General features: G+C 54.1%; 1 protein-coding gene across 2 annotated transcripts in view; it reads left to right on the top strand.

Moving 5' to 3' along the window:
• The first annotated feature begins 617 nt into the window (after positions 1 to 617).
• ANKRD33B (ankyrin repeat domain 33B) overlaps positions 618 to 15,555 on the top strand; it is a 75,570-nt gene continuing 60,632 nt past the window's right edge. Inside the window, exon 1 of one of the 2 annotated variants that reach the window (XM_082725163.1) lies at positions 618 to 1,145. In XM_082725163.1, the coding sequence (XP_082581289.1) occupies positions 923 to 1,145 (223 nt within the window). In that variant the 5' untranslated portion in view covers positions 618 to 922. The remainder of the gene's footprint in view (positions 1,146 to 15,555) is intronic. The other variant, XM_082725162.1, reaches the window with a different exon arrangement.

Below are 15,555 nucleotides of genomic sequence, written 5' to 3'. Positions count from 1 at the left end.
AGGGTCACGGCCCTCGGCGGAGCCCCGGACCCCTCGGTGGACTCCGCCTCCTCGGCACCCAGTTGTCCTCCGTGCCTGCGCCCTGCTCCCCGCGTGTCCTCGGTCTTAAGCTCGGAGTGGAGGTGGCCTCGGAGCCCAGTCTCCCGGGGAGGTGGAAAAACGAGCTCGGCGGCTCCGGTGCCGAGAAATTCTGGCAGCCGCGGCCGGGAGGCCTGACGCCCAGGGCGGTGCTGGGGCCCCGGGGGTTCGGCGGCTCCCCAGGCCGGGAGCAGGCTCAGCTCGCGGCGTCCCCCGACCCCCACCCTCGCCCTCATCCCCGGGGCCGCCCAAGGGGAGGGCGGGGCCGCTCGCCGCGGGAGACACAGGCGCCCGGGTTCTCCGGTTACTGCTTCTAGTTCTCGGCGCGGGCGCCGCTCCGCTCCGGTGCAGGGCGGCCGGGTGCGCGGGCCCCGCGGCGCCGAGGACTCGGCTCGGAACTTTTGTCGGGCTCCGGGCGGGGGAACCGGGGCGCGCGCGCCTCCTCCAGTGCGGCGGCCCCGCCCTCCTCCCCGCCCGTCCCCGCCCGCGCCCGCCCGCCGCGCCCGGAAAGCCCCAGCGGCTCCTCCCACCCCCGAGGGGGGCTTTCTCCAGCCTCCAGTGACTTTAGTCTCCGAGCGCAGCCGCTCGGCGCTCGTTTCCGCCGGGCTGGAGCGCGCGGAGCCCCGCTCGTCTGCCGCCGCAGGGCACGAGGGGCGGTGACCCCGGCGCACGCCCCGCGCCCCAGTCTCCCGGCCCGCGCCCCGGCCGCCAGCATGGTGTTGCTGGCCGGGCCCGGGCCGGAGGGTGGCGGGGCGCGCCGCGTGTCCCCGCAGACGCCGTCCCCACCCCGGGACGCTCAGACCGGGGACGACCCTGCCGACTACGAGGAGTACGAGGACTTCTCATGTCTGCCCGACACCCGCAGCATCGCCTCGGACGACTCCTTCTACCCTGTCGGAGGCGAGGAGGAATACGGCACCGCGAATGCGGAGAGCGTCCCAGAGGGCGTCCCGGAGGAGGCGACCCTCCTGCGCGCCGCCTGCGCCAACGACGTGGGGCTGCTGAGGGCGCTGGTGCGGCGGGGGCCGAGCGCCGAGGAGGTGCAGGAGACCGACCGCAACGGCCGGGTAAGTCGGCGTCCCCGCGGGCTTCGGATCCCCTCCGCCCTGCCCCCCGTTCCGCGTCGCCCTGGTCCGGGCTCTGTCCGGTCCCGCGGTGCCTGTGCCGCTGCCCAGCGCGCGTCTTCGTCGCCGGCTGGGCGTGCGGCGCGTGCGGAGCCCTGGGCGGCCCTGCGTCTCCCGGGCTGGGGTCCCGGTCTGGGCAGTGGCGGGGGTGGGTGGTGCGGAGCGTGGCCCGAGGTCACAGCGCCGCGGGAGACGCCGCTGGTCTCGAGTCTTCGCCGGCCGCCTCCCTCTCGGTTCCCGCCCCCGGAGTCCTCCTGTCCTAGAATTCCCCCCGCCCCCACCCCCGGGGGCCCGCGCTCGGATCCGGGTTGGAAACCCCTCGGGTCTCTAACAGCGGGGCCCCCTCCGGCCGTTATCTTCCTTGCCCGCGGGGACGACGTCCGTCCTATCCGGAACCCCAGTTGCCTTCACCCCCGGTCCCGCCGCTCACGCTGCCTTTGCCCTTTCTCTTGCGCGCCCGGAACGCGGACGGGCTCCCCCGGGCCCCCGGGAGTCGGAGTTTCCTCCCGGACCGCCCGCCCCCACTCCCGCAGCCCCCAGATCGGCGGCGCCCCGAGAGCATGGTCTCCGACCTCTCCGCCCGCGTGGTCAGTGCCCCGAGCCGCGGCCGGTGGGGTCCCGGAGCAGGGCCTGCGGGCGCGGCGGTGGGAGCGCAGACTCCCTCCCTGTAGGGCAGCGAGGATGGCGGGCGGTGGAGGGAGGCACGAAGGATCCGTTAGTCTATGTCAGGACTCAGCAGGAAACATTTGGAAAAGGGGAGGAAAAGTTGGCTTTCGAAGACTCGAGAATGCCTGGCTCGCAGAACAACCCACCAGACACTCGGGGCGGGGGGACACACCAAAGAGGGACCCCAGCGGCCGAGCGCCCGTCTGTCTGTCTGGGTGGACAGCGGCAGCTGCTCCCCGGAGTGTCGCGGTCTCCGGGTCCCGTGGGATCCGCCGCCCCAGCCCCGCACGAACGGGGAGTGCAGGTGCCTTTCGCTCCAGAACCCGTGGCTGACAGGACGTAGGTGGTTGAACTCGGGAACTCGGGGACCCTGTGCCTTTCGTTGATCTCCGAGCGGAGTGGTGTGTCTCGGTCTGTGCTTTGGGCTGGGCTTAGTCATGTTGGAGCCTGCCAGGATCGCTTTCTGCTTCCACACTTTGGCGGCTCCACTTGACACAGCATTTGACAGCAGGGAAGCGACTTGTGCTTGGTGTCGTGTGTCCCGGGGCTGGCCCGGAGGCCTGGTGGTGGTAGGGCCCCCCCCTCCGTGCAGCCTCTTCTTGCCTCTGCCCTCGCGGTGGGGGTGCTGCTGGGGCTGTTTCTGCGCTGTGCTTTGGCTTTTGCCAAGGTGAGTTTTCACATGCAGGTGTTGATAGAAAACCTCTCTGGCCCAAAGCAGGTAGTAAGGCCGGCTTTTAAGGAAACCCAGCAAAGATCAGGAAGAACAGGGTGAGGGGGTGGGGTCTCCAGGAGGCTGGGATGAGCAGAGGGGGAGCAGCTTGGAGGCTCCGCTGGGCCTGCTTTAATGATGTTTCCTTTGGGGGAAAAAATTAAAAGTTTGGGGACTGCTGCATTCTAGCCATCTGAGAATGATATGAACAGGTGGTGGCTAGGGGCGTTTCTGGGCTACTTTTGAAAGCCACTCCCTCAGTTTAGGGTCTGGGGAGGGCAGTGGAACTGGACAGAAGAACAGGTTCCAGCCTCTCTGCCTTGGTTTCCTACTTGAACCTCACAGGGTCCTGAGCATGAAACCCCCTCATGCACGTGATACTGACAGAGCCCTCGTTAACCATCCCCTCCTGTTTTCTCGGCAGCCTCCTCCGGGCTCTGAAGAAACACGTCCTCCAGGACTTTTCCCCTCTGCCAGGCAAAGCTCCTTTTCTCTCTGCCTTTTTCCCTTGGTTGCAGAGTCTCTTTGTTGCTCTGTGTAGGGTCTCGTCCTCTCTGCTCCCCGCCAGATTATGCTGGAGAAATGGTACCTGGCTGGCAAAGGGAAGACTCCTGGGCTCTTGTGTCTTCCGACCAGAAGGAGCAAGTCCTGTGTTCTGTGCTTTAGTGGGGGCAGGGCGGAGGCCCGGGCTTCTCTTCTTCCAGTGGTTCCTAGATTCTGTTGGCCAAACAGCCTCCATCTTCCTATAAAAACTGCGAATAAAATGTTGTAAAGGGCCAGTGCGCGACCTGTGGCAAATGGGGCCAAGTGTCATTGCGGACTTATTTCTTGCAGACCTGTTGTGTGCTAGGCAATGGTCAGGTACTGTAGGAGACTGGAGAGAAATCCAACAGTCCTTGCTTTTGAGAGTTGACCTTTTGTTTGAGGTGAGAACTCAGTAATAGTCTTCCAGGAAGACTGCCTGGTGCTTAGAACCCGAGGCAGGGCCCCAGAAGGCAGTCTGGAGAGATGCAGAGCAAGTGTCTTCCAATGCAGGGAGCTCTGACAATCCTGGGAGCCCAGCGAGGAAAGAGTTGGGGACTGTGGAGGAAGGACATTCTGGTCAGCCAGCCGAGACAACTGGGTGGTGGCAGACTGTGCTACAGAGAGGAAGGTATGCGGGAGCCACAGCTGGAGAGCTCCAGCCGGGTCTGGTGGCAAGAAGCCGGCCCAGAGGAGCTGGCTAAGAAACAGGAGATTGGGAAGTAGAACTGGTTTCCTCGTGACACTGTTCAACCTGGGGGCAGAAGTGTCCTCACTCACTGCCTTCAGGTCCTGTCTCAGGGGCACCTTCTCAGGGTGGGCTTTTGTCTTACCCCAGTCTAGCCTGCAGCACCTCCAGTGGGTAAACACATTCTACTGGTTCCAGGGATTGAGAGTGGTCATTTGAGGGAGTAGCTGACATTTGACCAAGATGTAGAGAAGATAATGCGGGGAAAGTGATCCATGTAGAGAGATCGGCAAGAGCAAAGGCCCTGAGGCATAAGCCCTTTGGGCCTGATTTATAAGCTTCTCACAATTAGAGATAGTCAAAAGTTTACAGAAAGCCTTAGCGAGAAGTCTGGTGGAGCAGAGGGGTACAGAGAAATCGGCAGGTGCAAAGGCCCTGAGGCATAAGCCCTTTGGGCCTGATTTATAAGCTTCTTACAATTAGGGATAGTCACAACTTTACAGAAAGCCTTAAAAAGAAGTCTGGTGGAGCAGAGGGTACTTGCTCCATCAACAGAAAGTGCAGCTCACAGGCCCTGCCCACAGCAAGCTTCCTATGAGAAAAATGTCTCTAAAGGCTTTGAAAGGATTTCTGGGTACATTTGTTGAACTAATCGTCTCCGGTCAGTTGAGAAGACAGTTCTGCCTGAGCTGACAGATGTTTCATCTGATTTGAGTAACTAAGGCTCCGATGTGTCTTGTTTAAGAAAATGTGTTCTTCCCTGGCCCTTGAGATGGGTGGGATCTTGGATGTGGCTCAGCATTCAGTTTTCTTCTAAAATATTTATTGCTCTAAGAGGATTGCATGATTTAATATGCAACATGTAAATATTTGTCAGACACTTCTCTCCAGTAACATTCAAAGTGTGCTCTGGCTGTCATTTAGATTTACGGTCGTTTTGTTCCTTCTGACTTGGGGACCGTGAAAGCTGCCATGATTCTTTTTCTTAATTCTTTTCTTCCTGTTATTATCTCTCGAGATTCACCTCGATGGCCGTGACAGCTCTGGAGACAGGACTGAAACCAAAAGGATGCATTTGTGCTGCTTGCACTGTTGTAGAAAGGCAGTTCGAATGTCAGACAGCTCTTGAACCAAACTAGGTCCAATTACACTAAATTTAAAATATCGCCCTCCTTTCTTGATGTCGTTCTTCTCGTGGGTGGTTAAGTTCCAGGGGCTCTCCAGAGGCCCCGCCCCCGCAGGTGCTCTCTAGGCTCAGCCCAAGCCCACGCCACACACCCAGCTTGGGCGTGTCTCTCTTTACTTGTGGGGGGTGGCGCTTTATGTTTTATAGATTTGTAGCAGTGACCGCGACCTTTATCCTGACACACACAAGAAAAAAAAAATTGGTGTTTGGTTTTTGTTTTGGTTTTTTCGAATTCCCCAGGAGGACTGATAAACTTTGGAATCCCCTTTCCCTACAAGGAGAAATCAGGTTGTTGGGAATCCACACCCAGCCAGCACTTTGCCTTCCCCAGGCCTCGGGCTTCGTGCACTGTGTGTGCTTAGAATGGGGCTAGAAGTGATGATCGAAAGTGAATTCTGGTCTCCGTAGATCTGAGGGCCATCAAGCCTGGGGAGCTTGTGGGCTGGGAGCTTGACTCTGCTACTTGGGGATGTGTGTTAGTGTGTTATTTCTGATGTGTGGGGGAGGGACGAGGAATGGAGAACGAGCGGATTAGACGGGAGCCTGGGGGGGGGCGGGAGCGGAGAAGGCGGTCAACGGAAGCCCAAGCCCACAGGCCCGGTGGCAGATGTCTGTCTGCTTCTTCCTCCCCGTGGACCATGGGTGGGGCATGGGGGGCAGTGGGTGTAGGGGCATCCCTCTGGGCCCAGCAGCGGTAGAGAGGCCCATGCATTTTTTTTTTTTAAGGACTTAATTTTAAAAAATATTTAATTTATTTATTTGACAGAGTAGGCACACAAGTAGGCAGAGAGGCAGGCATAGAGAAAGTGGGGGGAAGCAGGCTCCCCGCTGAGCAGAGAGCCCGATGCGGGGCTTGATCCCAGGACCCTGAGATCATGACCTGAGCCGAAGGCAGAGGCTTAACCCACTGAGCCACCCAGGTGCCCTAAAGGTCTTAATTTTTTAAGGACAGGTTGAGATTCACAGCGGAGTGGAGATCCTGGCTGGGCGGTCGTTTGGCTGGAGTCGGCTGCCGGTGGCAGGACCGGGAAGGTCTTGTCTAGGGCCGACTCTGCCCCGATGGCTTCTCTTCCTCCAGCAGGCTGGCCTGGGCTTGTTCTCCAGGGAAGGGTACGGGTTTCAAGAGGTTTGTGGTCACTTCTGCTGACCAAAGTCACAAGGCCAAGCTCTGATATGCCCTCTTAAGGGGGAGTTTGCTTTTGTTCGTAAAAGGATATTATTCACCAAAAATGCTGAGCACTTACTTGTTTATTTTCAATTTAGTTTTATGAAGGAACGTTTCAGGTGGGTGCCGGAGTGGAGGGTACCGAAAGCCTTTGCGTCCTGACCATCCAGCATCAGGAAGCCACCTGCTCCCGAAGGTCTGTTTTCATTTTCTCCGGAAAGGTTTTTTTTTTTTTTTAAGATTTTATTTATTCATTTGACAGAGAAACATCACAAGTAGGCAGAGAGGCAGGCAGAGAGAGCGAGAGGAGGAAGCAGGATCCCTGCTGAGCAGAGAGCCCGATGCGGGCCTCGATCCCAGGACTCTGGGATCATGACCTGAGTCAAAGGCAGAGGCTCAACCCACTGAGCCACTCAGGTGCCCCTGGAAAGGGTTTTTTTAATGCTGCTTTTTGTGTATTTGTGGATGAAGATTTCAGAAATTTAGGAAGACCATTGCCATAGGATTTTAAAGATTTATTTATTTTAGAGGGAGAGAGAGAGAGAGAGAGAGAGCATGGAAGGGAGGGACAGAGGGAGAGAGAACTCCCTTAAGCAGACGACCCCCTTGAACGGGGAGCCTGAGCTGACCTGAGAAGTGGAAACAGACCAAGAGTTAGATGCCCAACTGACTGAGCCACCAGGTGCTCCCACTGTCAGGGGATTTTATTTTATTTTATTTTTTTAAAGATTTTATTTATTTATTTGACAGCGGTCACAAGAAGGCAGAGGCAGGCAGAGAGAGAGAGAAGGAGGCAGGCTTCCCACCTAGCAGAGAGCCCGATGCGGGGCTGGATCCCAGGACCCTGAGATCATGACCTGAGCTGAAAGCAGAGGCTTTAATCCTCTGAGCCACCCAGGCGCCTGGTCTCCCACGTTTTTGTAGTAGAACAAAGTGAGGCTCAGAGGAGAGGGAATCTAGGGCGTTGGGAGAGCCAGGTGCTGCAGGGACCCCTGGCCAGCCCCTGCTGCTCCTTTGAACCCTGCTGGGCTTCTCCAAGGGGGTTCTGAGCTTTCTGCCCTCCCCTCCTCCCGTCTGTGCTCGAGAAATGGGGGAGTGGTTGGGTGATTTTGAGCATCTGATTTCTTTTCTATCCTGTGCTTGTTGTAAAGGAAAACTGAGGGAGAAGTGTTATAGAAATCAGGGTCTATGAACTCTTGGAATATCATTTATTCATCTGACATTTGTATCAATTTAATAGGCAAAGTATTGAAAGCGATTCTGCGTGGCAGCGTGGGCTACATGTGGCTGTGACCTAGGGAACGCTCCTCTAAGTGCTATTTAACTAATAGTAAATCACTAAAATCCAGGCCGTTAGGTCAATAACTCTTTAAGGCTTATAGGATAATGCAGATTTTCTCTTCTTCCAATGTCCATTATGGTAACGTCTGTTTTTCTAGGGAAGTGTCCTATTTTTTTTCCAAGTTTTAGAGGTCACGAGTCTGAAGTTTCTGTAGAGTTCTCTTTTTAATATTTGTTGTCAACTGTCTTATATCCTATTTTTCTATATTTTTGAGTTTGTGCTGTTTCTCTTTGGTGACAAATGTGGAAAATACCTATCCAGTCAGTCCTATCGGAGAGTCGACTTTTGCTGTGGATCCGCTTCTTTACTCTGTCGTCAATTTCTGCTTTTTTGAAAAATTATTTCTTACCTTGGGTTTATTCTACCTATAATTTTTCTCTTGAAGTATCAGTTTTGCCTTTCCCCCAGGTTTGGTACACAGTGTTTTCTTATTGTTCTGTTCTAATTTACCTTAGGATTTCTTTTCTCCTTTTTTTTTTGATCTAGAAATTATTTAGAATTACATGTAACATTTTAAAAAATGTATATTTTGAGCTTTATTATATAAATTTTTAAAACCTGATTCAGAGCCTATGGTCTCTCTGATACTTCTTTGAACTTTCTTGAGACTGGTCTTCTAGCCCATTATTGGGTCAGTAATTCTGAATTACAACCATGTGATATTCTGTGATTTCTCCAAGCGAGTCAAACAGTTCCCATACGTAAGATAAAATGTAATTCCTTTTAATTAAAAGAAATAAGAAGGTTGTAGTTAAGTTCTTAAAATATGTGATCAAAGAAAATATGTTTGGGCACCTGGGTGGCTCAGTGGGTTAAGCCACTGCCTTCGGCTCAGGTCATGATCCCAGGGTCCTGGGTTGAAGCCCCACATCGGGCTCTCTGCTCCGCAGGGAGCCTGCTTCCTCCTTCTTCTCTCTCTGCCTGCCTCTCTGCCTGCTTGTGATCTCTGTCAAATAAATAATAAAAAAAAAATGTTTCATTCAAGATGATTGGGAAGTACTTTTTTTAGACAGCTTACTCGAATGCCAGTATAGGTGTGGTGTGTGTGTGTGCGTGTACGCATGTGTGTGTGTGTTCTCAGGAGGTCAGATTTTAAGATGAAGTAGGCTGGTAAGAGTCCTTGATGTCATTCAGTGTGTGTGTACATAAAAGAGACTGTTTTCAAGCAGTGTTCTTACGTTTGAAAGACCGTTGAAGGTGAATTTTACTTATTTCTACCGAGTCAGAGAGAGGAGATGAAGGTAGATGTGAAATCCCCAGTGACAGTCAGCTTGGCGGCCAGGTTGGATTGGAGCCGCGGGATTGAGAGCCATTTCCAAGTAACAGAAACAGATGTATGCTTCCCAAGGCGTATTTCTGTCGGCTCTGAATAAGTTCAGTCCAAAGTAGGCAAAGCGATGGGATATGGAGTCAGGTATTTCTCTCCGGCTTCTGCTTCTGGGATTTAACTAACTCTTGGACTAGATACCACACCTGCTGAGCGAGGGCCATTCCAGCTGAGAGAGGCAGGGGCAGGAGGTGGGGAGGAGGCAGGAGCCGTGTTTTGGGGGGCCGCCTAGGACAGGCCGATGAGTGAATTTACCGTAGTCCATTTTCTGAGACAAAGGAAGGTGCGTGAAGTTGGTTTATACATAAGGAAGTGGGGGGAATTAGGCCAAGTGAAAAAAGTCCATCTCAAAAGAGTCAACGCTGGATGAGTCCATTGGTGTAACCTTCTTGGACTAAGGCAGTTGTAGCAATGAAGAACAGCTTATAGGTTGCTGGGGTAGGGTTTCAGGGAGAGGAGGAGGGGGTGCCCCTCTAACAGGGTATCAGGAGGGGTCCTGTGGTGATGGCCAGTCCTGCATCCGGACTGCGGTGGTCAACACGACATGTCTACACGACAGAGGACCCCTTGGCCCAAGTACCACCCAGCAGCTCTGGACGGCAGCAATGCCGTTTCGTGGTGGCGCACTTGCCCCGTAATCATGTAAGATGTTGACACTGGGGTGGAAAGCCAGAATGGAAAGCTTCCTGTAGGTCTGTGGCTATTCCAAAATCACAAGTGTGAAATGAAGGAAGGCATAAAAAATTGGAAAATTAAATGAAGGCATGTGTTACCTTTTACCTGTAGCCTTACCACCATGAACAGATCGACTCTTAGAAACGAAAGCAGGATCAGACCTGGCTCATAGGTTGGGAATGGCACCTGCTGGGAATATGACATGCTCGAACCACTGTCATCACAGGAGAGCTTTTCCCAGGTTTGGGATCCCAGGCCCTACCCAAGACCTCATGGACCGCAGTCTGCACTTTTCACAGCTCTCAGGTGATTGGCACATACCCTTGTTTGAAGAGCTCTGGAACTTTTCTTAGAAAACAAGTTTGGTGGCCCCAGATGGCAGGCTTAGGCTGGTCACGTGATCCTGGACAAGTCACATGATCTTTTGCTCCTGGATGTCCTCTACATCCCCAATCTATAAAATGCCCAGAGGCTCTGGGCCGAGTACATCAGTAACTTCTGTATTCAGCGTGCCACATCGTGGGTGCTCTGTAAGTGGAACTATTGTTTCCGTGACGAATTAATCTCAAGATAGTTTCGAGTCCTGCTGTTTGAATTTTAAGCAAGGGATAAGGGAGAAGCAAGAGAACGGTGTGTCTACTTGGTGATGACTTTTTTTTTTAAAGATTTTATTTATTTATTTGACAGACAGAGATCACAAGTAGGCAGAGAGGCAGGCAGAGAGAGAGGGGGAAGCAGGTTCTCTGCAAAGCGGAGAGCCTGAAGCAGGGCTCGATCCCAGGACCCTGGGATCACGACCTGAGCCGAAGGCAGAGGCTTAACCCACTGAGCCACCCAGGCACCCCTGCTTGGTGAGGACTCTTGTGGTCACAATTTGTTGAGTGTTTATATTCAACGAAAGTGGCATTTTTGTCATGGGTGCAGATGATAGGGGTGGATGCCACCACATCCCGGTGCATCTGGGAGCACTTTGGTGGAGTCCGAGTCTCCATCCCCGGGGAGGGGTGGGGGGACGGATCGGAGCTCTGAGGCCGGGTGGAGTGTGGGCAGGACCTCGACTCAGGAGCAACGAGGAGGGAGAGCAGTTCGAGGAAGGGAAAGATGGTGCAGACACCAGGCGTCAGGACAAGCCTTTTTCTTCAGTGTTTTCCTCGAGTCCAAGTTCACGCAGAGAGTGCTGGAGTCAAAGCCCCGGCCTGTCCTGGGACGTCCCCCGACTAACGCTGCTGTGATGTTCTGTCAACAAGCCCGGGTCGGTCGGGTCGCGGATTCCGGACTTTCCTTACCTTTCTACTTGTGCTGGACCTTGTGGAGCCCAGTGTGCCCCAGGGCCTGGCCCTGCCCCCTCCTGTCGGGAGGGTCAGTCTGTGCGGCTTCCAGACGCCGGGCGTGGAGCCTACTTAAAAAACAAAATAATGAATGGAAGCAGAAGGGACTGCAGTCATGTGCTGAAGACAGCGGCCGTGACTCAGCTCCTGGGTCGGATGGTCCGCAGAGGGAGTTCGGCCTTTTCTCTTTGTTCTTGGATCATGGGTGGGTTTCCAGGAAATGAAAGCCAGTTACTGCCGCTCCAGGCTACCCTGGACGCCGCCGGGGAGACGTGGAAGACCGGTTAGAGCTGCGGAGTCCTGCCGTCGCTGGGGGGTGCGTCTCCCCGCGGACTGTCATGCTTCACTGGCCGAGGTCGCATCTGCTGCAGAAAGGGACATCGGAGGCACGGAGGAGTAGGGGAAGGAGCAGCTCTGGTGCATCTGGTCACCTGCGCGTCCTCCTTTGTCGAAGGGTGGGCTGGCACAGGCCACGTCTGAGGTCTCCAGGCTCATCCTCCATGCAGCGTGCGTGATGGGTGGAGAGGCTGCTGTCCGCAGACACCTGATGGCCCTAGAGGGTTATCAGCTCCCTCTGTTCTGCCCAGGTTTTCCCACGGTGGCACTGAAAATCCTGCATCCTGGGAACCCCCTGGGCCCCTGGCAGACTGAGATGGTCGCTCTCCCTACCTGGGAAGAATGCACTCGTGGATCGGGGCCACTTACCAGGTGTCGCGGAAGAGGAGCCGGGAAGTCTGCTGGACCACAGATTTCCTTCTTCGGCAGTACCTGGAATTCTTCCTTTGGAGGAAAGCTGTGGTTTTAATTTATATTTTGGGGGCGGCGGGGATTGCCACTGGGAAGGCAGCATGTGCCTAAATTTAGTCACCTAGACTTGTTTTGTTTTAAACAAGCTCTGTGCCCAGCGTGGGGCTTGAACCCGTGACCCCCGTTGCATGCTCCACTGCCTGAGCCAGCCAGGTGCCCCTAGACTGGGTTATTTTTTAAATTTTTTATTCTTTTTTAAGTCATACCAGAGATCTGTCACCCAGATGGGACACATGGCAGGTGTGTCTTCTTCTTTTTTTTTTTTTTTTTTAAAGATTTTATTTATTTACTAGAGAGAGAGGGGAGAGAGCGAGCACAGGCAGACAGAATGGCAGGCAGAGGCAGAGGGAGAAGCAGGCTCCCTGCCGAGCAAGGAGCCCGATGTGGGACTCGATCCCAGGACGCTGGGATCATGACCTGAGCCGAAGGCAGCTGCTTAACCAACTGAGCCACCCAGGCGTCCCGGCAGGTGTGTCTTCTTGAGGGTACTTTTGGGAGGCAGGGGAGCGCCTGGGCCTCGGGGAGGTCCTGGAGAGGAGGGTTGAATCTCCGTGGCCTTGTGTGAAAAGGAATAAATACATTTCTCTAAAAGATTCAGTTACTTAAAATGCGCCGTGAACTCCCTGGTGAATTTGAAATTTTCTTTGGTGTAAACATTTAAATCCATTGGTTTTAGAATGAGGTACAAGTGTATTGAGTTATTAAAAAAAAAAAAAGCAAACCCCTATCTTCTTTGTTAAAAGCAATATCTTACAGTGATTCTGCTAATAATTTTATCAGTTCCCCAAATACTTAGGATGCTGCTAACATGTTTTGAAAGGTTCCCTAATGTTACTTCAGTCAAGGGCCCTTTGAATCTAACTCAAAAATTCACGGCAACCGTTTGTTTGCATCTCACAGTTTCCATCTACCTATTTGCAAATGGCTTGATTTGGACACAGGAGTTTTAGCAAATGCATAGAGACTGTTTCCTTATCCGTAACGTGCTTACTTTAGAAAAAAGTCTCCAGAGAAATGGAAAAAGCTCATTTTTCAAAGAAATGGCTATACCCCAATGTTTGCTGTTAAAACATGCTGGACTCCTATTTGAACTCCTGTGACGGAACACCGTGGACCGTGTGACCTCCACACACCAGCATCCCCTGCTCGCGGTGCTGGAGGCCGGAAGTCCAAGATGAGGCGCCGGTGGGCTGGGCGCCCGGTGGGCTCCTGCTTCCTGGCTCTGCTGGCTCAGGGCGGGCGGTCTTCTCACTTGTTCTCACGTGGGAGAAGGGGCAGGCGCTCTCTGGCATGAATTTTATGGGGACACTCATCAAGGGGCTCCACCCTCCTGATCTAATCACACCCCGAAGATTTCCTAATACATGAAATCCCTGAAGAATTTTAAAAATTGCATTTAAAATATTTTTCCCCCTTGCAGGAGAGCTTGGTTATTTGTGTAATATGTGGCTACAGCCGCACCTGCCTGGCTTCCACTCCAAAAAAGCCTGGGATGTTCTCCTGGAGAACGGATGGGTTCACATCTAGATGATCTCCATCTCTGAAAGGATAGGATTCTGTAATTTGGTGATTGAAAAAAAAAATGTTTACATGAGTAAAAATTAAATAATGATGTTGTCCCAGAATGTCCAGGAATAGAAAAAAATTTTTTTAAATGAAAGCTAATTGAAGCCTTGAAAGTTGTAAGTGATGGGAAATCCCCCAAATGCGGACTAAAAGGAAGTCATCTGAAGGGGAGAGTGAGGAAAAGAGAACATTCTAGCAGCAGCTGCATCGATACGTAGCTCACGTATTATGCAATTCTCCCCCTTAGAGCTGACAGTTTGGTGGTTTTGGGGACGTTCACAGATGTATGCAGACGTCACCTGGGAGAGAAAGCTTGTACCCGCCGAGCTGTGACCGTCTGCCCAACCCATCCTTCCAGCCCTAGGCAACCACTCATCTCCTTTAACCGCTTACAGTATTTATAACAGGATGTTCTTGAAAGAAGAACTAGATCCTTGTCACTTTGTGACTGCATCTCTTGACCTTTTGCCCCATAAAGGAGTACAACATTCATTTCACCACAGGAAGTGCCCCGTGCAAGATGTGCGAGACGGGTGACAGGTGCAGGCTCTACCTTTAAGTGTCTTGCCGTCAATTTCCTATGACTTACAATGTATGGTAGGAGTTCAGGTTTTCACACAAGTGTGCCAAGCCCTGCATATGGCCCATTTCACACGGAGCATCAAGCCCAACTGACCCTTTGGTCATCCCTCCTTGGTCTTGCTGACCTGTCACCGAGGTCTGCAAAGTGTGGCCGCAGCCCAGCAGCGTCAGTGGCATCTGGGGACTCACTCCACACTGCCTGAATCCGAAATTCTGGGGGCGGGGTCGCCCTGTGTTCGCCACCCGCCAGGGGACCCCGACTCACTCCTGAGAACCGCTGTGGCGGCGCGGACCTCTCTGGTCAGTTTCGGTTCCTCCGGGGCGGGTCCCTCTCCTGCCGCAGCGTGTCTCGGGCTCTACTTTGGAGAGAAGAGGGAGTTGGCTTTTGTCAAGCGTGTCCGGCCCCGTACCCCTTTCTTGCTCCTGCCTCAGGGATAGCTGTGAGGCTGGCTGGGCTGGTTTTGCCCTTGACTGGTCTGGGGCCGGGGGGCCAGGGGAAGTGGCTCAGTAAAGGCCAAGGACACTCTGACGCACAGCCTCCGCCCCTCCCCTCTGGACACGGAGCCCCCCACCCCTGGGCCCGGAGCCCCTCCCCCGAGCCCCCTCCGGCTCTTGCCCCTTGCTGCCGGCGTGGCCTCTCCGGTCTTACCCTCTCTGCTGCTCTTTCTCTCCTTGTGACGGCATATTTGGAACCCTCCTCATCAACAAGGGGATAAAATCCCAAAGCAAACAAGTCCCAGACTCACTTGCCAGTGGGTTAGGGTTGGGTCTGACAGTGTCCTGGAGCCCTGTTTCCCAAGGCCGGAGGCATGTAGGGCGGACAGTTTTGTAGCCGGCTCCCAGGGCCCTGCCAAGACTGTGGGGGCTGTTCTGCCCGCCCCCGTGCCCCCCCCACCAACTCCCACCTTTGGCTTTGCAGCTCTCCCTCCGGCTCTGTTTTCCGATTTTGTGAAAACACCCGTTCTGAGGGCCGCTCCCATCCCCTGGAGCTCGTATTTCTTTACCCCCAGCCACCCACAGACACTGCCCCGCCCTCCCCAGCATTTTGGGCTCTGTGAGTTGGGAAATGACCTCGCTCGGGAGGAAGGTGGGGATGGCTGGCCTGGGCCAGGTGCAGGGCGGCGCACAGCTCTGCTGGGCTTCAGAGCCCCCATATTGCCATCTGCTGCACAAGTCTGACAGTGGCCTGACCTTGGGAACCCCCAGATGCCTTGAGCCCCCAAGAAGTGCTCTGCAGCGGGCATCATCCACACTGAGGCCACCTCCTTGGACCCCATGGATCTCTTTTAAAGATTTTATTTATTAGACAGACAGAGATCACAAGCAGGCAGAGAGAGAGGGGGAAGCTGGCTCCCTGCTGAGCAGAGAGCCCCATGCAGGGCTCGGTCCCAGGACCCTGAGATCATGACCGGAGCCGAAGGCAGCGGCTTTACCCCACTGAGCCCCCCAGGCGCCCCGACCCCATGGGTTTCTTGTCCAGTGCTCACTTCCTGGTCTCACGTGGACTTATACTGATTTCCTTTTTGTTTTGGCCCATTTCTTGAGCTTCTTTCCATGGGTTTGTCTCTCTACTCCCTGGGGTGGTGATTTTTATGCATTAACTGGATGAGGCCATTAGCACCAAGTTACTTAATCGCACACCAGTCTCTGTGAACCGTGAAGGTACTTCGGGGATGTGGTTACCAGCTGCAGTGACTCAACGTTGCGGGGATGACCACCGTGAATGTGGGTGGGCTGAGTTCAATCAGTTGAAGGCCTTCAAAACGAAAACTTGACCCTTTTCCTGGAGC

Source organism: Mustela nivalis, assembly GCF_964662115.1.
Source record: "Mustela nivalis genome assembly, chromosome: 3".
Classification (NCBI taxonomy): Eukaryota; Metazoa; Chordata; class Mammalia; order Carnivora; family Mustelidae; genus Mustela; species Mustela nivalis.
Note: the sequence above shows the minus strand (reverse complement) of the source record. Positions and strands in the feature narration are given on the sequence as shown.